At 38.4% G+C, this 23706-nt stretch overlaps 2 protein-coding genes across 3 annotated transcripts; one reads left to right on the top strand and one right to left on the bottom strand.

The window, feature by feature from the left end:
• Positions 1-2094: 2094 nt before the first annotated feature.
• On the bottom strand, positions 2095-3697 carry LOC130176572 (uncharacterized). Its single transcript, XM_056387730.1, has 3 exons — positions 3565-3697; positions 2710-3182; positions 2095-2591 (listed from the first exon to the last, which is right to left on the bottom strand). Exons 2-3 carry the CDS (start codon positions 3172-3174, stop codon positions 2493-2495), a joined length of 564 nt encoding a protein of 187 aa, XP_056243705.1. The 5' UTR covers positions 3175-3182; positions 3565-3697; the 3' UTR covers positions 2095-2492.
• Positions 3698-7466: 3769 nt separating this feature from the next.
• nptna (neuroplastin a) lies at positions 7467-21920 on the top strand. Of its 2 annotated transcripts, none has more exons than XM_056388275.1 (8): positions 7467-7831; positions 16023-16191; positions 16284-16378; positions 17156-17289; positions 17930-18203; positions 19913-19934; positions 20687-20763; positions 20930-21920. In XM_056388275.1, the coding sequence occupies exons 1-7, from the start codon at positions 7741-7743 to the stop codon at positions 20745-20747; spliced, it is 846 nt and encodes a 281-aa protein (XP_056244250.1). In that variant the 5' UTR covers positions 7467-7740; the 3' UTR covers positions 20748-20763; positions 20930-21920. The 2 variants fall into 2 exon arrangements, with proteins under 2 accessions (XP_056244250.1, XP_056244251.1); XM_056388276.1 differs by having other exon boundaries at positions 7468-7831; positions 19925-19934.
• Positions 21921-23706: the final 1786 nt, after the last annotated feature.

The raw sequence follows: 23706 nt of genomic DNA, 5'->3' as shown, positions 1-23706 counted from the left end.
TGAATGACCAAACTAAGACAAAGGTTTACAGAACAGCTGATATTTCATCAAGATAACATGTGGTGGTGTCAGAAGAAGAAATGATATGCATTGACTTAAACATTTTAAAGCAGCCTTTTCACTCATATTGTCAAGTTTAACAAGTGTTCACTGTTATTGCAAACAAGCAGCTAGAATATCATATAAGAAAAGAAATGCATCACAAGATCTGGATATGTGAAAGAAAAAATCTGCTATTTATTACTAAGCATAGCACTTGAAAAAATAGGCCTACAGTATATTACAACACTAAACACTATATTTTGTCAACAACACACAGACCTAAAGCATTTCCAACATTTTTGTACCAATATGTAAGTCAAACATCATTTAAGGACAATTTTGATGCTCTGGGAGGACCTTTCCACATTTCTAATTCTTCTTCTTCTTCTTCTTCTTCTTCTTTGCAGCACTTGATTATCACATATGCAGCTAGAACAATGGTTAAAAGAATGAGCAGACCTATTCCGATTCCCTAAAGAGGAAACAGTCAACAGATAGTTTAGTAAGACACAGAATGTAGATGTACTGTCATATAGCATCAGGTTATATTACAGTATTACTGATGCTCCTGCGTTATAAATTAATTAATGACGTTGTCCTTAGACAAAAGATATTTTTCTCACCTGAGACAAAACAAACAGTCTGTGTGATTTAGCCTTGAGTTCTTCTGATGAGTGTATTGTCGTGTTGGTTGGTGTGCACCATTTCAGGTAAGTTTTGTCAACAGTAAAAAATGTGCCTGTCCAGTCTGTCATTGCACAGACAAAGTATTGGCCATCAAGGAAAAGGAGATCCAACCATACCAAGGGAGGGAGAAAGCTGTAGAGACATTTTTTTATCTTCTGTCGAATTAAGGTTTCTATAGATCGCCATCATCAGCAGAAAAGCTATAAAGGCAGGAATTACAAAAAATGCAGCTGCAAACAGAGAGCTCCACTTTGGGTCGCAAGGGCAGGCAAATTCCACTTCCACTATCTTCTCTACAAGAGCCAGGATGAAGGAAACAACCATGTTTGACACAATAGGACTGTGTCCGAGCTCCTTCCTGATTCTTGATACCAGCTTTGTCACAGCCTCTCCTCCTCCCATAATGAGTCCTGCACAGAAAAGACAAGTGCAGATGTAAAATGAGAGAAAACACCTATAATTAGAACTAGAGTGGAAACATAAACTACTGCTTGAAACCCCCCACCCCCCACTCCAATCAAGAATTTGGACTTTATTTGTGCTTCAATGACTGTTCTCCCTCAATGGAAGAGTCAGACAAAGACTCATTTTGGTGGATGGTCAAAATTAACAACATATATTTGCACCATATGAATATTGAATCTCTCTACAAGTGGAGCTCTATGAAATTTATCTCATTTTTTAATTGTGTAAAATAAAACAAACATGATAGGAATCTTATTTTAAAGATGTGCCATGGCATTTATGTTGTTTTCATATTGTATTTTGTTTGTACATTGTGTCTCCATTTTCAGTTTTTCATTTGTCTTATTCTACATGTATTAACTACTTTCCTTGTTCCATTATATTTATATTTTACTTTAATTTTGTTTTTTTCTGGGTTTCTATTCTTTGTTAATAGGTTCACCTTTTTGATCTGTTCAAAGATAAACTACTCCCTAGTTTGTACCGAACAGTACCAGATAAGGAGCATACATGTGAAGCAAATTCACGTTCATGGATATACAAAACCAGGCCACACAAAGCTCAAAGCAGGTTACATAAAGTGCAGAATATGATTTTTCTATTACAAGTGGATGATACCGGGTCATTCTTACTTGGATGCCATCAGGCTGTAACACCTCAGTCAAAGGAAGTGGACTAATTTAATAATTATTAACTATCTATCTATCTATCTATCTATCTATCTATCTATCTATCTATCTATCTATCTATCTATCTATCTATCTATCTATCTATCTATCTATCTATCTATCTATCTACACAGTGAACACAGAGTGATACAGAACTGCAGTATTCTTAGTGACTGCAAAAGTGAGGTAAAAGGGGCAAACACATGAATTTCATAGGCACAAATCATAAAGAGAAAAATGATTAATCTTTATTACAGAACTTAAAATAAGATGAGAGAAATACATACAAATATGTCAAAGATGTCAACAACAACTGGCTGATAAAACAATGTAATACAAAACATTTACTGAGACTGGTTACAGGAAACTTTATATTGACAGTTTTTGCATGGAGTTAAGTATAGTTTACAAAATGAGACAGATACAGAAAGCATCTTTACAATTCTACTATTCTAGTTTGTTGTGAAAGCAGCTATTAAAGAGCTAAACTTCATTCTGAATCCTGAAAAGCTCAAAACAAAACATGTCTTCTTAATTAACAGCCACGTGGTGTAGCTCTCTCATTACAGAACTTACAAACGTTCAGTCTCCTCATTTTGTGAAGCTTCATGGTCCTGACGTTGGTTCTCTTCAAGGGGGTACGTTTCCTTGGGTCTTGCTGCAAGGTTCGATTAACATTAATATAACTGATATTATGGTGATAGAGATCAAAGCCCACATTCCAGCTTCCTAAACCGCAACCACAGGTCGAAAAATAAACAGAGAAAAAGACAAGGGAAATAAAATGTTAACAAATTTTGTAGAAATGTGTTATTTTTCACATATGAGGCATCAGGCTGGTGCTTACCTGAGAACGGGCATAGGTTTTCTGGGTGTGGATTAACTCTTGTGATGAGTTGCCGTTGTACGGTGTGCACAATTTCTGTCGAGAAGCATTGTCCACCACTACAAACCTTCCTGACTGGGATGACTTTGCACAGGCAATGTACTGGCCATCCGAAAGCAGGAGGATCCACCACAAAAAGGGGGGAACAAGGCTGGAAAGCACAAGTTTTATCCACTGTTTCAAAGATGTTTTACCCTCACACTCACATCCCTGGATTCTCATCATCAGCACAAAGGCCAGGATGGCAGGATTAATGAATAATGAAACCACAAGTCGAACATTGTGGTTGGAATCACAAGGACATGCAAACTCCATCTCCAGTAACTTCTCCAAGCCAACGAGGATGAAACCAAAAACAGTATTTGATCCAAGAGGGCTCTTTTCCAATAGACTCCTCAGTTTAGAGCTGAAGGTGTTCGCTGACATATTCAATTCTGCATAAATGGAACAATAAAGATATAATCATGAAAATAAAGATTTTTGAGATGCATCAAGTAATATTACAAGTGGTATTGTGAATGTTTTCATCCCCCCCACTGATACTGTCATGAATGAAAAATGAAAATCTATAGAGAGTGTCTGTCAGATTTTGTTCAAGAATTTTTTTAACTTCTTTGGGAAATTTTTTACAGACTGATCTGACCTGAAAACCATCTCCTGAACAAAGAAATATTCACACAACTACCTCCATAAAGCCACTGTTTACTGTAGGTGTAATTGTAGCTTATGAAATTCCATTACGTTTGTTTGCACTATAGAATCAATCAGACATAACTGTCTCTCAGTAGGATAGTGGCTGTTCTAAGTTTCACCTACCTTATGTATTTTTCTCTTTCTCATAAAATATGTTTCAACTAAAATACTTGACGTCCTCAGCGACACTTGTATTCAGCTGCTCAGTTCAGGGGTGTGTGATAGAAAATTGACATCCTGTGAGAACTTGTTCTTGTGACCACACCATGCTCATGTTTCCTTTTCCTCTTGCATTCTCAGGTCTGCAAATGCTACAATGAAGATGCACAACAAAGACATAAACATACAGTCACATTAAGGCTTGGCAGTCTTGTACTGTATCAGATAGATAACTGGCAATACTTTACAACATTGATATGCATTGATTGATGTTTAACTAATGCACAGATCATCATGAGTTAATGTATTTTTCATTAAGAACAAAGCATTAATGTTTACATCAGCAATTAAAAATGAGCCCATCTTTTTCCTCAGGAAGACTTTCACAGGAAACCTCTTGAGGAAAAAGATTGACTCTTTAACGTCTGCAGTGAAATGCTGCATGTTTCCTCAGTCAGGGATATCCGCTATATTAACGCTGTCACATGCTGTTTTCCTGGTTCCACTGTCCCAGTCATTTTGGACAAATTTCTTAATTTACTGCCCTCACTCTCAAGCTCCATCACAAGAATCGTGCTGCAACGACACATCCCGTGGGGAGTCTGAGCGCAGCAAAAATGATTTTAATGTCCTTTTTAATGTTTTAAAGGACTGTGGAAAGTCTGTTTTTATTTCTGTCCCCATTCCCACCTTTGGTCATGGAGCTGAGCGCTTCAGCCGCATTCTCAGGCTGCACACCGGGCTTCAGTCAGCATGCAGGATTATGACCGAGTCTGTATTATTGTATTGGTGATTTTAATATTCATATATGCTGCCCTGGTGATGCACTTGCTTAAAGTCATTTGATTTTGTTTTATGTGAACTTTGAACTCCAAATGTTGTCTATGTTTATAATTGTGTTTGTTTTATACAAAATAAAAATACTAGTCACCATACTTAAGCACCACTTAGCTTAGTATTTCAGGATCATCTATGTGAAACCGCTTCCATTTATCAGATTTCACACAGCTCCCTCTGGAGCCACAAACAGCTTTATATAACTTTTCTCACATGCAGTTGTACTCCCTAATGGCTGTAAACAGACTTTGACCCCTTTAAGGGAGGTATTTGCTGTGTGAGCCGTGCATAAAATTACACTCTTGTAGTAAATTAAATATACCCCTGCTAGAGTAAGTGATCCTCAAATTCAAATGCTACGAACCACAAGAAAAAATGTAATCAAGCTGCTTATCATTACTGTTCACTAACCAAGATAATTTTCCATAGTTCATAGTTCCTCTCCCATCTTCCCCATGTGAAAAATTATTTAAGTTGGCCTCTGGCTGATATCTTATATGTAAATATTACATTTTCATCCTACATTGATCAGATCTTGGTTTACATTTACATTCATTTGAGGTTTCAGTTAAATCTATGTATATGGTGATTCTATGAACAAATATCCCAAACCAAAAAATACTACAGCAGTTACGTCCGTCAAAAAAAAACACAAAAACAAAAAAAAAAAACAAAAAGAAAAAACCTAAAGAACACAATGCTACTCTGTATTGGTGGGATTTGATTTATGTGTTTTAATCTAGACCAGTTGATATCTTTTGAGTACTATTAAGTCTCCATTTGATTTTAAAATAGTTTTAATTTGACTTCGTTTGACCCAGTCAACCCAGGAAACAAGGGTTTGGAAAAATGCTCTATAAATATTAACAGTATTATTCAATAGTAAAGTTTAGGATAGTGTTTTTTTAATGGTTTTTAACGGTTCTGCTCAGATTTCTAAAACTAACATATATGAATTATTTCAGGACATGGGTGCAGCAGTTTTATATGGACTGGTTACATACACTGCTCTGTACAGTTAAACAAACCTGGGGCATTTCACAGTGTGTGCACTGACTGAACACTAGATGGCAATACAAGAGAGACAGGTTATCATGCCGGTGAAGTTGGCTTAAATAAGTTTTAGTTGTTAAGTATATGGTATGTTCTTTAACATGTTGTAAAAATGATATAATAAATCAAGTAGCAGCATCAGTCTTCAGCAAACAGCTCACATCTTGTGGAGGAAATGATTGTTGCAGTAGTTTACATATAGCTCCTGTTGGTCACATCTGTGGGTTCTGTGAAGACAAACATGCTTTAAAGGTGCTATATGTACATTTTCTCTGCTATCAAACATTGTTTCTTGCTGGGAGGGGGTGGTGGTCATGGTGGTGATAAGACAAGAGGTTAGAATACGCCCTCTGAGCAGGGCTACTTTCATCCTCTCTGCTGAACTAAGGCCCTGATCAGACCTAGTATTAACATCCGTTCCGATGTGAACGCCTCCAAGACGCATTCAGGATGCATTTGAGATCCGATCACTCAGACCACATTCAGAGGCGGTCTGGGCCACATGTGTCCACACTCCATCAGCAGTGTGAACGCACACATTGAAGGACAATCATAAGTGGTCACTTGAGACACATGTTAATGCCAGGTCAGAACAGGGCCTAAGGTTAAACCAGATGCTGCAGTGAATAGTAAATGGAAGCAAAAGAAGAACTGACATTGGCATTGTTTTCTACCACTGGAGACAGCTCCTGGCAAGTAGAGGAATGGATTTTAATACTGAACTCTCAATGTTTCTTCTAGACTAGTGAATAAATTATTATTATTATTATTATTTAGCATAGCAAAAACTTGCATATAGCTCTTTTAAAAAGCTTTAGTGAGAACAACAACATGGCTGACAGTGTATAGGCTTACTACTTTCTATGTTCTAAGGTTCATGGTAAGATACTGTACATCAGTGGTGGAAGTATTCAGAAGTAAAAATATAAATACCAACCAATACATTCAGGTCCTGTATTCAACATTTTACTCAAGTAAAAGTACAGACGTATTAGTAGCAAAATGTACTTAAAATATTAAAATTAAAAGTAGGCCTACTCATTATAGAGACTCTTATGTTAGTAGCTCACCCCAATAACTTACTAGTTTCATTTTGTACATACAAAAATGGCAAAAACAGCCTATGTGAGCACTATCTTTTTTGTCTCACAGCCATTTCTTGAATTAGACGGTTTGTATAGGTAGTGAAAAGGAACTCACCAGATAGATAGGCAGTTGCCCATATCTGTCATTCACTTATGGATGTTTGGACTAAGTGTAATGAGAATTTATTACTTGTATTTTGTCTTATATATTCCTTCATTATAAAATTTACAGTGCTCCCATAACTAACAATAGGCCTGCATTGAAATTAGTAAAATAATTGGTGTGATAGCTGGAATGGACAAAGAATATGGCTGTTAAACATAACATGGATATGTGGCAGATATTGTGTGTTGTAGATGTGAGCGTGCCCTTACCCTAAATTAGTTCAAAGAGAAATAGGATTAAAAGTCTGCTTAAAGCCCATGGAGGAGCTGCTGAGGTCAAGGCTTAGTCAGCCTGAGAAACCGCTTTGACCCACGACACAATTTAAGGCCTGATGAGGGTTTGTTTGGCACTGAATACTCTATATTTGGAGGAACACCTGAGAAATACCTCTCTGATTGGTTGACAGGTGTTCCGTCAAACAAATCACTGTGCTATTCAAATGGCAGGTAACCACAGTAACAGGATTTACTTTACATTAATTCAGTAACTTCAGGGGAAACTAGTTTGACCATGGTTGTACTACAAAAAATTTTAACAAAGTTATTCGCTGGTGAATGACTTTAGTAAAAACTAATTGCGTCCATTGGTCCATTGTTTCAATATAATTGATTTCTGCTCCACTTTATGATTGGACGTTGTGTGAAGTGCCTGCTTGTCTCCGCGCTCCTCCAAGATCTCGCGGGATTTGGGATTAAACGGGTGGTTAAAACGAAGGTGGTTCCTTCACTGCACCGGGGTGACAGTACGGCGGCGCTCAGGTAGCCAGCAGTAGTACTGTAGGCTCCCGCTAGTCTACCTAGCGACAATTTCCCCTCTCTCTCTCTCTCTCTCTCTCTCTCTCTCTCTCTCTCTCTCTCTCTCTCTCTCTCTCTCTGCGTGACACGGCTGGAGTGTGTGGAGGTGCGTGCCTCGGACGAATCCACCCCGCATCATCATCATATCCCGCTCTGGTCATCTTAGGGCTCGCCTACCGGCATTTTCCGTGTCCCGTCTCCGAAGATGATACCTGGCAAACGAAGAGCTGCAGTCATGTCCTTCTCGGTGGCGATACTTGGAGCGCTGATGCTGCAGTCCGTCTCTTCCCAGAACGGTAGGAAACGAGATCTTCCTATAGAAAATACATGCCAGTAATCCCTCATCATGGCGAAATGCGGTTTTCAGGGAGGGAAGTCGCCTGCATTTCTGACATTGGGGCATTTTTAATGAATCATTACGAGACGTCTTTGTCATTAAGAAGGCTGTCCAACACGGATATCTTTCCTGCAGCCAAGTCTCAGCAGATAATCCCTTAACGCTACACTAAAAGAAACGGATACCGGTCGAAGGAAGCGCTCTATTTTCTCTATTGCTAACCGAGCGTTTGAGATGATGAGTCAATAAATCATTAATGGGATACAATCTGTGTTCGTTAGGCTGAAGTGGGCCACACGGAGGCCTGTGCGATGTCCCTAAAATGTCCTTTGAAGTGTGGGGCTGAATACAGAGTCGAAACATGAGCCGTTCAGTCAGGACAAGTTCTGCTCATTAGATTGGGAGAATTAGAAAAGGTGGATGGGGAAATGGTGTCACACTGAAGTTCAAAATCTGTCCTGCTTTCCTATAAGAGATGAGCACACACTGAGACACACCATCAACATGCTGTCACGCTTGGGTCTGCTCAGATATGCAAGGATACAGCTCAGTGGATCAGTAACTCCTCTCCTGCAGGGTGAGATAATTTCCCTGCATCAGTCCAGGGCTTCCTAACAGAGAAAAACATGTATGTAATTAGACGTAGGACCTTGGAAGTGCAGCTCTTTAAATAGTATCAGTCCATTTTGCTGCATACTTCTATTTTTAGAGCCGAGATGCTGCACTGGGAACCATGGCTTTAATGTCCTCTTGCAACAGTGGATCTGTTAACTCTTCGTGGAGATGTACTGCACTGCAGAGTGGCATTGATTTCTCAGCACACTCCTACTTGTCCAAATGACCCAGTGCTAATAAATCTCATCCCCATCAAACAGATCAGGGGCAGTGCAATCTCAGCTGAGTATGTGTAGCTGTATGTGTGGAGTGTTGCCTGTGTCCCTTTTGCAAGCGCTGTGTTGAGAATGAGTGAGAATTTATTCAGCTCTGGCCTTCCTTGGAGTTCAACATGTGTAGGAATGCACCACACATCTCCCCCTATTCTGCACACCCACTCCCAACATCTCTTCATCAATCAGTGCTACAGCAGATAAAGCTCAGAGCCAGTTAAATGTAATGGCTCTTTATCTGATAGAAACCTGGAAAGTGTGATCTTCTCTTGTCTTCTTCAGTGGTTTCAAGAGAGTCTAGAGAGACTTGATGGTTCAGAGAACGTCATAATATAGTATACTATATATATATATATATATATATATATATATATATATATATTATACCATTACTGTATTTAATTTTGTTTTATGTAATTCTTTGTCATCTCGTCATGCCAGATATTAATATATACAGTTGCCAAGCACATCATAGAAGCCATTTGTATCTGAAAAAGGCGGTTCATCTTTTAGGCTACTTAAGATTCCTCTAAGGATGTGACTTTCATCCAAGGCTGAACGATGTGCAAAAAACAAACAAAAAAAAATCATATTGCAATTATTTTCTCAGATATTTCAATTGCGCTGAGTCATGATTATAATTTTTGCATTTCATTTTCACTGAAAAAATATAAAAATTATGACAATTAGATTTTTGCTTGAATCTGTACCAAAAAGTCATGTCCCCTTACATCTGGAGAACATGATATGTAAGGCGAGCAATCTCTGTTGCACCACAGCGCCTCGTTTATTATGGTATGTCGTGACACATTTGACCTTTTATCAAAAAATTGCAGCTGCTGCGATTTGGATACTGCACTTGGCCTTATTAGGATTTTGATAATATTTGAATTGTTCATACTTTCATCTAAATGTGGACTGGCTGTTACCAAGGAAGCTGTTTAACAGAATCATTCAAACCATTTCTCTGTAGTTTCTCATACACAAGCCACCAAAACAGCAAATAGCTATGGTCTCAGTTAATGAGCTCAAACTGTGAATTTTTATTATTTTAGTGACAAAGAGAGTGTAGTGAAGGTTTGGGAATTATCCGTTTGAGTTCATATTAATGTATGAGTGGACATGTCGAGCCGCTATAGCTATAGTGCAGTTATCCTGAAAAATAACCAGATGGACAAATTATTCACTGTTAGATCTGTAGACAGGAGCTGAGGCTACTTCAGTTTTCAATTTAAAACCTAAACTGATATTCAGTCGCAGAGAATGTGAATATATCTAAATCAGTTCCAGATTTAAACTTGATTAGTTCAGCATACAAGGCTTTAACAAATACAAATAAAGGTTTTAGAACGTAGTCTGATGTTAGTGGATTAACTCAAAAGTGTATTGCAAATTTTAAAAACAAATGTCAATTATATTCATTATTGATAAATCTGATGATTAGTTTATTATTTTGTCTTTTAAGTGTTTGCTCAACACATACACAGGTTTAAAAAAAAAAAAAAAAAAAAAGGCCCATTATAATTCCCTAAAGCCCAAGGTGACATCTTCATGTTGATTTTTTTTTTTTTAAGTGAGTGAAAAAGCCAAAGATATGCAGTTTAGCCACACAAGACAAAGAAAAGCACAAAACCCTCACAAGCGTGAACAACTGCAGTTCTGGCAGTTTTGCTTCAAAAATGAAATATTGAATTGATTCTCAATACAGACGACAGACTAGCTGATTAATTGAGTAACTGTTTCAGCTCTGATTTACAGTTCTGCCACATTAAACATCAATTACATTCCTACTGTTATAAAAAGTGGTGACTTTCTCAGGTCAATTAGAAACGCGGTATCATTTTTTAATTCAATTCATGAGGCCATTTTTTTTTTAAAGCACATAAGGACTAAAGTGCATCAAAGTACATACATGTACATATGTAGCCTTTATATAGCTGTATGCTTTCTGTCCCTATTCCCCTCTGGTCTCCAGTTATCCATCAGGACTCACTAACTAATGTTTCTAATAGAATATTCATATAACATCCAGTTAGCTACTCATTATGTGTTGCAACAGTCTTGGTACATTAGCTGGGACTGTGGCGAGAACTACTTCATCTTACACTGGTTTAAATGGATTCTTCACAATATACAGAGAAAACATCTGCAAGGAAAGACTCATGATTGTTCGAGGGCATCTTTTGTCAGGTTGTGCAGTTTGACTAATGAGCCAGAAATTAGCGTCAGTTTAAATCCCAAGTTATTCTATTAAAAAATGGAGTGATAAGGTTAATAACTTCGAGTTTTATTTTCTGATTTAAGCACCACATTAACCTCTTTCTCAGTCTTCAGTCGCTAGGCGCTGACAGATTGTGGCGGAAAAAGGCAGATTCTGATTGGTCCTCTCTGAAACATCCAAGTGCCTGATTGGAGAGAAGCACTACACATACAACCTATATATGATGATACAGTGACACAGTCTTTTTTCTCCAGAGCTTTCTATTTTGCTAAATACAGCATGTGACTCTCAAAGGCTTTTACATAAAAAGAACACTACGCCATAAAGCCACCCAACAATTGTTAGAGCTTAAACAATTAGTCTATTAATAAATTAGTCGATAGGCAGAAAGTTAATCGCAGCTATTTTGATAATTGTTAATTGCTTTTTTCAAGTTTAATCTCCAGCTACTGTCTGGTTTCAGATTCTCCAGTGTGAGGATTTGCTGCTTGTGTCTGTTCTTGTATCACTGTGAACAGAATACTTTCATGGCTATTGAATGTTGGTCGGACAAAACAAGAAATTCAAAGAAGTCTCTTTGAGATCTGAGAAAATTTCTCATTTTCTCATATTTTTATAGACCAAACAATTGATAGATTATAAACAAATACACAGCACAATTCTACAGGAGACAGTTGGTTTGGTTTTATTTGTATACACATAACACACCATTGCCCATATTCACCAACCATTAAATAAACAAAGTTCAAATGTGGATATAGAAGAAATTGAAAAATAAATGAAATAAAAACTAGCTTTACAGACATTTTAAGCAATTGGAAACAAACTGGAAATAAAAAGATTGAACTAATGAGAAAAAAAAAAGACAAGGTAGACATATCTAAAAATGATAAACATTATATGGCAGTAGAGAGTAGCAGGTTTTTCGGTGCCCAGCTTTGGGGCCTTTATGGAAAAACAAATCAAGGGATTGATTGATAATAAAAATAACAGGTCGTTGCCCTAAAATAAAACGTCATTGGCTGGGACAAAAGAAGCTTAAGATATCGCAATGAGCATCACTCATTATTCTTTTGACATTTTGGAGACAATTTATAATAATAATTATATTAATGAAGAAAGATTACATGACTTGATAAAGAACATAATTGTTATTTGCTCCAGTCACTTTAAAAGATTAAGAATAATTAGAAAGATAAGATTAAGAAAAATTCAGCTGAATCAGGATAATCTCAGTGATCATGAAACAAAAATGAAAAAGTCAGATGCTGCCTTGTGGTTCTAAGTAGAGCAGTAATGATTTGTTGATTATTGATTAGGCAATTAATCAAGAAAATTGATCTGTAAATATTCTAATGGCTACAACCTCTTAAATGTGAGACTTTGCTGCTTTTCTTACATTATTGTAAACTGAATATTTTGAGGTTTTGCAACAAAAATGAATCGATTAATCAAGAAAAGAATTAACAGATTAATCACCAATGTTAATAATCATTAGTTGCAGCCCTAGTGAAATCACACACTCATGAGACACTCATGTAACCACATACCAAGACTAAACTAACATCAGCTTGACGTGACTGACGTCATTTAGACGTGTAGCTACAGTACAGTGGTGAGCAGGGACAGTGTTGGTGGCTCAGCACTTTTGACACATCCAGACGATCTGAGGTGGCAGGATTTGTGTCTCAGCAGTTCCATGTTCAGAGCGGAGGTGTTCGGCGCCAGCCATGTTATTTACTGGTACTTGTTTAGGCAAGAATCAATGCAGGGCTTGATGAACCAGTCGTGGGCTGCACAGCGAGGTTATGATATCAGCTGGGAAAAAAAAAAAGAAAAAATGATTGTCTGTCTTGTGATGATCTGCCTGGTCTGGTTGGCTGCCTCTTCCTCTTCCTACTTTGTTGCCGTAGAGTGCTTCTATGGAAACGGAGGGGGTCTATCACAATGCGCCCACACGCTCCCCAGAGACCCAGAACTGCAGCTTCTATAAATCTCCTCTCAATCTCATGTGTTCTTTCCACGGTGCCTATAGAACATAATTATGACTACAGCCTCCGTCCTCCTCCTCCTCCTCCTCCTCTCTTTGACCAGCCATGATCAATTGTTTCACTGTTACTGTGTTTGCCTCTGAGGGGGAGACGTATCAGTCCTGTATTAACGGTGGAGTTTGCCTGGTGTCTGTGTGTCCGTTATTGAATAATGAAATGAAGAAGCTTTTCTGAGCACGAATGATCATCGTACAGACAACATGTACTGAAATGAATGACAAGGTCACTTGGAGGACTTTTGGATGTGAGCGCTGTGTGGGCCAGGCACAAAATCATATGATGTCATTAATTGGACAAAACCAAGTGAGAGCAGCCTTGCAGGGACGTCCCAGCAGGACTGAATTAAAGCTCCCCAGGAATAGCAGTGGTAATGGCTTCTCCATCCCTCCCTTCGCTACCCAAAATATTGATATGACCCCTGCTGACAGTTTGATGTTTGAGTTATTGTGCATTACAGCTGAACCAATTACGAGATTGATTAATAAAGCAACATTTGATAATTGGTGATTGATTCATGGTTTGATATTTTTTATACTAAAAATACCTCCAATTTCTTTGTTCTTCTCCTTTTTGAATATTTGCCTTTTTGTCTTAGTCTGTGATAGGTAATAATTGATGAAGAAAACAATCATCAGTTGAAGCCTTTAATAAATAAACTTATTTGTTAAATATTAGTTTTTTTGTTTAAATATTTTGTCAGTGTCTTTTATTTTTTCACATGATCTGTTTTTTTTTTCTTTCCTTTTCTCGTTCCCTTTTAATTTACCCTGTTGTTTTCTTGCCTTTCCATCCTACACCTGTTTTCCTTTCTTTGGGCTTTATCTCTGGACACGCTTCCCCTGTAAACCTCCACCAGCGGGCTTTGTGAAGTCACCTCTTTCTGAGACTAAGCTCACAGGCGACACCTTTGAGCTGTACTGTGATGTGGTGGGAAACCCCACCCCAGAGATCCAGTGGTGGTACTCTGAGATCAACCGAGCCGATTCCTTCAGGCAACTGTGGGACGGCGCCCGTAAGCGCCGGGTGTCCATCAGCACGGCCTACGGCACCAACGCCGTGAGCGTGTTGGGTGTCTCTCGTCTCACGCTGGACGATGCCGGGACCTACGAGTGCAGAGCCAGCAATGACCCCCGACGTAACGACCTGCACCAAAATCCAGCCACCACCTGGATCCGTGCTCAGGCCACTATAACGGTGCTGCAGAGTGAGTGGTCAGTGTAGAGGAAACACACCCTCCATAGTTATCAGCCAAATTTAACAGTTCCTGTGTGATTCAGCCTCCCTCAACCCTCCCCAGAGGACTGCTAGCTTCCTCCGTAGGTGCCACCCTCCCCTACAGACCCGGAAAATGAAGAAAAACACCATCACCTCGTCCTCATGTTATCTTTTCCGAGCAGAGTTGAGTAGTATTTCACATTGTACTCTTCCCTTAGATCAGTACATCCTTCAGCCTGTAGAGCCCAGTTTTCCTTCATTTCCTTTCTACTTTACTTTTCTCTCCCTTCAGCTTTCATCATTTCATATCAAATTCATATTCAATTTCAGTTTTTCTCAAGATTATTATTTTTGTTGTATATCTGTTTGATCTGTTTTTAAAATGTTGAAGTGTGCAGACTTTACTACACTTACACACACAAAGCTGTCCAATATTTGGTGTGACCTTGATCAACGTCACAAGTTTTATTTCAACAGTTGTAGTGCATCTTATTTCTGACTCTTATGAGCAATAACATTGGTTTGTTGCTTTCCCACTTGGAGCAAATAATCAATGTGTTATACTTTTCTCAAGTACGATTCTTGTGGTCCAGGTGCATCTTTCCTCACAAATTATAATGCACCAGAATCTTTACTGTTACAGAACAAAATGTTTATTTATCAATATATAAGTATAAATGCCTATTCATTCATCAGATAGGTCCAGATTTATACTAGCAATTAGACAAATTTAGACGTTTTCATGCAGTCAGTGATGTTGTTTGGGTTTAGACAACCTTCACCAGCTGTGAGTTTTGATATGTTTGAAGGGACTTCATGACAATAAAACCATACTGAGCTGTACAGTATATACAGTATGTGCTGATCAAAATGAGTGTTTCAGGTTGTGAATGCTCAGATTGAGAGGTTCACTGGTGTCTACATGTCCAAATACAAACTTTGCTTAAAAGCTCATCCAAGCAAGGATTTTCCACAGGTTGCATTTCAGCTACATACAAGTACATGTACATGTAATTAAAGAGTTCGTTTTTTTCTAAGGAATTCCTTTAGAGCTGCTTAAAGTTAGCGCTAGATAATAAGAGAACCATTGGGTGGATCTTGATGTAGAGTCAGCTTTACTGTCTGCTAACACGAGTACCTCTTTTATAAAAGCTGAATCAAGCTTAGCTCAACAATTAAATTCCTTATGATATCAGCCTCAGCAGGAATGTGCTTCATGAAAAGGTTTAAAAAAAACAAAAAAAAACAAAACCCTGATAAGGTAAGAATACTGTAGGTTTACATCATGGCCATCAGCTTTAATCATTTCAGCTTTTCTAAATGCTTCTAGCTGAGACCACAGAGTTTCAAAAATGCATCTGAAAACTGAACTGTGACACTAATTGAAATATTTTTTGAGAAGTACTCATTATTAGCACATAAAAGAAATTTAATTGGATGCTTCTTACTGAAATGCACCTTGGGAGTTGTAATTGACTTATCTACTTTTTTTTATTTTATTTTTTTACATACACACTCAAAGAACCAGATATTTGCTAACGCAGCTGGTCGTGTGTTGTATGCATAATTCAGCCGAGAGAGTTTCACGTCCATCTGAGTCGACACAGAAAATGAAAGGATTTCTTTTTTAGGAACACTGGATTCCTCCCACTTTGCCACTCTATTCCTGTTCTGTATTGTATAAAGTGTGGATGGCTGTGGTGTCTGTCTGAACCCCCTGTGTGTTGTTGTTTATATCTTCCAAAACGTCGTAGCTGACCTGGGTCTCTTTTACAGAGCCGTCGATCACCGCCTCTGAACACAACACGCTTCCTGTGGAAGGTGACGCTCTCACGCTGCAGTGCAACCTGACCAGCGCCCACAGTGCTCACGAGGAGAGCTACTGGATGAAGAATGGGGAGGAGATCCCAGAAACACGCAGCTCAAATAGGAACACTGAGTACAGGTATGCAACTTGTGTGTGTGTGTGCATGTGTGGTAAACACAGGGTTTAGCAGCCTGGTGTGGGTTCATGTGAGGTGTTTTTATGCTCTGCAGGCTGAACAAACCAAGGGGAGACGACGCTGGAGTGTACATGTGTGTCTACACCTTTCTGATGGCTCCTCCAGCCAACGCCACCATCGAAATTAAATGTAGGTGTTGATTTGTGAGCTACAGGCGTCTTTGTGAGTTTCAAGGCCACATTAGGAGATGTCACCAGTAAAAATGGCCAGAGTGGCCTTGAGCAGTAGCAGCCCTGTCATGTGAGGACCTGTGATTTCAAGCGGCTCTGCTGGCTGCTCAGGGGCAGCCAGCGCCCTTGACACCTCCATCTAACCAATGCCCGGCTCAGTGGCAGCAGATGGTGTCTTGTTTGTCTGACGGCAAGGGATTATGTCTCAACAGTAAAATCTGGTCAGCCTTTTCTGCTGTCCCCCATGCATTGCTATACAGGCAAATTGGATTTTAGGACAGTTTGCTTTTATTTTATGAGGAATTTCTCTTCATTCAGGCAGAAAGATTCACAAGCAGGCAGATTAATAACATACAGAATACACAGAAAAATACAGGTATCTTAATGTTACTTTGGATCACATGTTCCCGATAGCTTCAATGAAGAGTGGTGGATGAAATTTATGATGTTCAGATTTCACTTCTGTTCACACAGATGTTAGTCAGGTTTCTTAATGTATATTCTCCTGATGATAAATGAGTTGAAAAGGTGGACTAGTAAATATATATAATACATAGATGCAGTAGATAAAAGCCATACATTTTCAACCCATTTATCATTTCATGCAGCTCTCATGACTATACTTACATTTTGTAAAGGCTGCACTCACAGCGGATCTGGAAGACTTCACTTAGATTGTTTTTGTGAATTACTTCTTTTATAACAAAGAATCCTTGATATATTTTCTGTGTTGTAGCTGCTCCTGAGATTACAGGCCACAAGCGTAGTGAGAATAAGAACGAGGGCCAGCGTGCTGTACTCTACTGCAAGTCTGTGGGCTATCCTCATCCTGTCTGGACCTGGCGGAAATTTGTGAACGGCGTTTTCAGGGTATGTTACATGAATATACATTATATAAATATTAATTTATTAATTTCCTTAAATTTCCAAAAATGTTAAATTGCGAAATTCATAAATGCTGTAGTTTGTTTCATTGGGATGCAGTAACATTGAGATGCACAGAGAAGTTACATTTAGTTTTGTAGCATACTTGCATTTAAAACCTGAACCAGCAAAACTGAAAACTTACTATCAGAAGGCTCTGAGCCTCTCTTCTGATTGGCTGTTTTTTTGCATAATCTAAGAAAGATATAGCAGATTTCAGGTTAACACTCAAAGGAACCAAATCCTGCAAGGTTGGATGTTGGGTCCAGGTGGGCGGGGCTTGGTGACTGCTTTGTTGTGACACCACAAAGTTACAGAAGTCCTGACTGCTTGTCTTAAGGCTCAGTTTCTGAATACAGGCTGTGTGCCTTTCTCTGTGGACTGAGCGCTTTGATACTTTCACAGTATAGATATAGAACTGAGAGCTGCTTTATAATCAAAGAAGACATGGAAATCTCACTTTATGCAATATGAGACCTTTAAGTATCTGACGCTTATAGAGGAGCAGTGTGAAATGTTGATCATGGGTTAACCTCATGATCGAAACTAAACCAATAAAAGCAACTGTGTCCTTGTCCCTTGTTAGGAAATTGACAACTCAACTGGACGCTTCTTCATCAGCAGCAGAGACAACTACACTGAGCTCCACATCATCAACCTGGACATTAATTTAGATCCAGGCGAGTACCACTGCAATGCCACCAACATGATCAGCACCCGTGACGAGAAGTCTGTGCTGAGGGTTCGCAGCCACTTGGCCCCCTTATGGCCTCTCCTGGGGGTTTTGGCCGAGATCATCATCCTGGTCATCATCATCGTTGTTTATGAGAAGCGTAAGAAGCCAGAGGATTTACAAGACGGTGAGTCACCAGAGATGGTGCTTCGGATTGTTTTATTATTCCACCGTTGTTAATATATCTGAACAGACACAGGTTTTATTGTGTCGTTTTGACATAGATCTCTACTGTGAATTCTTTCTGCATCCAAAAACTGCATCCCACACAGAGTGAATGTTGGGCGATGAGGCACACTTTCTTTTCTGTGTATGCTTAAGTCATTCCTTCGCCAGAGACACCGACAGAGTCACCTGACTCTGCATTGTGCCGGCATTCAATAATTCAGTCTGGCAAGGTTGACCCAATAGGTAGACACTGTTGCAGGAGGTCACACCTTGTCAGGACAATTTCATCCATTTAATATTCATGAGAAATATGATACTGCAGTGTTGCGGAGGAGGACAGTTTAAATTATTAACAGCTTTCCAGGGACCTTGTACTGTCCCCAAGCTGCTGCAAGCAAGACATCGTTTACCAACACGACCTGCGTGTGCCATCCTGGAATTTTTTAATACTACTGAGTACTTCATTTTCAAGAGACTAGCTATATCATAAATTATGCATTAATGGTATTTGGGTGACCTTTTCCTCTCAAACAGAATTTTGATATTGTCACATGCTGATTGGGCACAACGTGCAGTGAATAACTGACAGCTCTCAGTGACTCTCTGACAGTCACTGCACAGGAATATATTGCCACTATGGCTCATTGAAATGGACTGCTGTAGAATTCCTAGTGTTTAGGTCACATTGAGAATCATAGCCTCACAAAATGTATGTAGATTGCGCAAATCATGCATCAGAATTCATCTGGAATTATTAATAATTTATATTTTACTTGCATTTCTTTAAATGAGGGTTAGCTTTGGCTGTTGAATACTTTAACAGATTGTTGTAATATCTCCCACCCTCCACTTCTCTCAAATTGCATAACCTAAACCATGCTTGTGGTAAGTGAGAGACTTTGCATGCCATCGTGAATTTCAATAAGTATTCAGCCTCATCCCGTTCCAGTTCACAGCACACAGTTCTGTTTAGCTTCCTCTACCTTCACCATTAGTGTTAAGTGCAGTTTGAATATTTCTATTTTAAATATTTGACTTTTGCAAACGGTGACTTCATAATTTTTGCATCAAATTCATAATTAGCACAGCAGTGAAATGGCATGCGCGTCACAGTAAAGAATAGAAACTATTTTGTGTGTCACACTGCTTTGAAGAATTATCACCTACAGTAGAGGACTGATATTGATGGTTCTCACTGATCTCTTTGAGTGTACAGATGTTCTTTGTGGGCGCTGCTTGTCTGTGCATGACAACAGTATTTTATTTTTTTATCTTTTTCTTTTATTTGAATTTTGCCTGTGTGTAATTGTTCTCTCTCGCACATGCGTTTCACTGCAGCGTTGTGCTGGATTTAAACAGCATTCTGTGTGTTCGTGAATGACCTCATTCTCCTGCAGCATGTCAGCGTATTGTTTACTATATTGTTACTTCATCTCGGTTGTGCTCATTCCATTATACAGTCTGCACGTACAGCTCAGCTGAAACATAGAAATCTTCAAAAGCCTCAGACTAAATGCAATGTGTGTTAGTCTCAGCTGCTGTTGCATCTTTCTGTTTAAAAAAAAAAACCCAAAACAAAAACACATTTCACTTCATCAACGTGTACAACTTCCTTGCGATTATTATATTTTGATTTTCATTTCTCCATATTTTCCCTTGTTGCCTCAGATGATGACCCAGCTGGACCAGTGTAAGTACAAAGCTTTTACCTTCACTTCATGTTATGTGTTCAGCCTGGTACAGTAATGTGTGTTTTGTTGTAGCTTAGCATCATGTATCTCCTCCTGACTGTCTGTAGAGTTCAGTGCACAGTACACCCCGAATCTGGGTCACAGATAACTTGGAGCATCATGTGATGCTGCTTTGCTGCTTTCAGATAAAACACAGGAAAATATATTTAATGTCAGTCAAGGACACTTTCGCTGTCACTGACAAGTTATCATTTGAATTGTCCTGCTTAGGAAATGCAATGATGCCAAAGTGTTTCCCTTAAAGGGAGGAAATAATGACAGTTGTTCAGAAGTATAACTGGACCCAGGTCTGTTCTGCTCCACCACTGGGAAAAGTAGAATGTGTTTTCATGTTATCAGCTACTTGTTGTACACTACAGCTGAAGTCTGCCACAAAACACACTCTACAAGTGTTTTCACAGGCTGAGTAGGACTAACTGTGTAAAATCAGTGGAGTGCCACTTTAAACTGAATTAGTATAATGTCAGGCTTTATGCAGAATTCCCATCATGAGCTGGCACAGCCCAAAAATGTATTCCGATCAACAACCATTAGTATCTCATTTATAATGAGGTGAAGCAGAGAGAAGCAAACTCTTTGTGTTATATGATTAAGCAGTTTTTAGAACTGGAATCAAACCATGTTTTACAGTCACTGTTAAGCACTGGAATACAGTCGTGATCTGATTGTGTCATTTCCCTTTCTGCCAAAGGAAAACCAATTCGACCAACAACCACAAAGACAAGAACCTCCGCCAGAGGAATACAAACTGAGCAGCCTGTCTGCTGAGTAAGTATTCAATTATTAAGAGGAAGATAAATATGTATCACCAGCCTGTGGCCAGAAATCACAAGATGATCCACTAAATGAAATTATCACAGAAAGCTCTTGTGAACCAAAGTAAGACTAATGTCAGACTGGCTAATGAGTTGGATTTTTTTTTTTTTATTTGCAGGTTTCATTACACAAGTATTGACCATATGAAGGTAAACAGGAAGGGAATCCATACCAGTTGTTAATAGGACGTACCTGCCATTGAAAGTATGGTTGTGGAGAAGTTAAATGAGGCATGCCTTATGATTTTGTTGTGTGAGGGTGCGAGGTCAGGAGGTAATCAAAGCATTATGGAATTGTTAACATTATAACCATTGTTGCTGCATGCTGTTGTTGACGTTTATGATTTTTCCCTCTTATCCACTAATTTTACATTTTTACTACTTCTAAAGAAATGCATGCAAGATGCTGACCTTCTGTTTGATACAGAAATGGCTTTTTTTGTTCTTTTTCTCTGAGAGTGGCTTCATGTAGATAATGCGTACTGTGTGATCTAGAGGAAAAACAAAACTCGGCAATGTAAAAGAAACTACCACCATAATCTGGTATGACAGTTGTGTACAGTTTTATCATTCCACTGCATACCATTTTCTAAGTTTTATCATTTTATCAGACGATTTATATTACATTTTAAGGGCTTTGCAATGTCCCTCTAAATTTGGTTAAGGTTTACTTTACTGTATGTACTGTATGTATTAAATCACTATAACTATGTATCAGATCACAGTTAATATAAAGACTATTCATATTATATGATGCACTTAAATGTTGAGAATAATGAAAAACTGTATAAACCTACTTTAGGAAATCTGTACTAATCATTCTAACATATTGTTTTATAATTATGTGTATTGTACAGCATGGCTATTATCCTATGCAATTATTGCCCATATCAATATATCGAAAATCATTGCAGCTTTTCATTTCTCTGTGACAAAGCTTTAGACTAGTAGGATCACCATAGAGCGTTGATGGCATACTACACAGCTGCATGAATTCTCTACAGCTGACGTGGGAGGTGGAGAAAGAAGGCCCACGTCAGGACTGACACATGTGAAGCAATTCCAAGATCCCGAGTCATTTTTAAGAATAAATAATCTGGAAAAAGAAAATTTGTCTGTTGAGTCAGTTTCTTTCGAAAACAGACAAGACATTCAGTCGCACCATTCATGACGCACGCAGGCCGCTCCATGGGAATGCAGAGAAATAAAAGCACGTGGAGAACAGCACCATCTGGTGAGAGTGCGAGTGACTCACGGCACTCACATTGAACATGGTGAAGAAGAACAGTTGAAATTTTGCCCAACAGATGAAGCTAGTCTCGTGTCTATTTCAACAAAAGTGAGTCCGTCCTGAAAACCAAGAATTTTAATCAGTGATTTGTTACAAATAGAGGAAGTTAAGTTGCTAACTTGTGTTTGACGGATTCAAGTTTAGATGGTTAAATTTCAGAGCTAATAATCATGAGATCAGTTGACAAAATGTCCAGTGGATTACCTTAACCCATCGGTTTAAGTTATTTTAGAAACATAGACACATCACAACGTGCATTGCATTATGGTTGAAATTCCCCAAAAATACTTTGTTTTCAAATTTTTTAAAATCAATACACAATATAATGCTGTATGTCGTTTTATGACTGTGTCTCTGAGGTGTCAGGTTTCTCCTCTCTGTTGCAAACTATGATGAAGACGAGTACAGTATGTGATTCAGACACTACTCATATGGGTGATATTGAAGAGCAGTGTCCCTGAGCTGAAGCTGTTATGACTGATAAAGATGCAGCTTGACACAATAACTGATTACAGAAAAGGAAAAAAAAAATCATGCCCATTTATAAACTGAAAATGCCAGGTGGGTTTAACGTACTGATTTAACTGAAGTTACAGAACAGAAGTCAAAGTTCTAAGTTAAACTCAAAGCTTAAACTTAAGAAATTAAGTTAAGTAGCCAACTCAAAGTTTCTCAGGTTTTCTCAAGTTTGTCTGTTTTGTGGTGTAGACATACAAAAGTTTATTTCCTCTGCACATAGAGTCACATTGTTTCGTTGTTTGTGATGTTCAAGCTCCAGCATCCTTCGATGTGAAAAGATGGAGAAAAAAAAGTGGACAGGATTATAGATGAGTGGAGATGGAATCGTTTTCTACATTCATTAAAGGCTATGACATGGACACTTAAATTATGTCCACTGTATTTTTCAGGTAATTTGGGGGTTTACAGTGAAGATAAAGGGATTTCTTATTTCCCCACCAAAGCCATGTTCCTGGCATTGTAGGGAATGCTTTGCATTTGGGGAAATAGAATTTAAAGAGTATGTATTTTTAATTCAATGTTTCAAAAGAATACACAAACTGTGGCCAGTTTATTCATGGCAACTGATCCATTTTGCCAGTTAGAAAATTGTTAAATGTTTGTACCAAGCAGTGACAGTATTGTTACTTCCTGTGTGCAGTTTGCCATTTTATGATTTTACAAAGACACAACATTTCAAATACCAGTTTTTGTCCTGAGAGGTGTTAATTCAACTATATATTTAGTATTGAGGTTGTAATCAGTGATGGTGTGGCACTGGACTGTATTATATCGAAATATCTGTCTAATATTGTTCCTGCTTCATGTTTGTGCAAGCGGTGGGTAAAACATTAGAAACACCTCTCCAGTCTCCACAGTCCAATTCAACACCATTGCAAACTACAACCTCAATAGTAAACATAGAAATGAATGAAAAACTGAACATCATTATCTTTGTAAAGAAGAGTTGATGGCTGAGCTGCTGTATTGGATTACATTAGATTTTAGCCACAGAGTGTATTTTCATATTTTTCTCCTGTGTTATTTTTGAACAGCAGCTGGCAGCACATTCAACACATTGTGGTGGAAATTGCAGTAAAGAAATGA

The sequence above is a fragment of the Seriola aureovittata genome, chromosome 10 (assembly GCF_021018895.1).
Source record: "Seriola aureovittata isolate HTS-2021-v1 ecotype China chromosome 10, ASM2101889v1, whole genome shotgun sequence".
NCBI classification, from domain to species: Eukaryota; Metazoa; Chordata; class Actinopteri; order Carangiformes; family Carangidae; genus Seriola; species Seriola aureovittata.
This window is presented reverse-complemented; position numbering and strand designations above follow the sequence as displayed.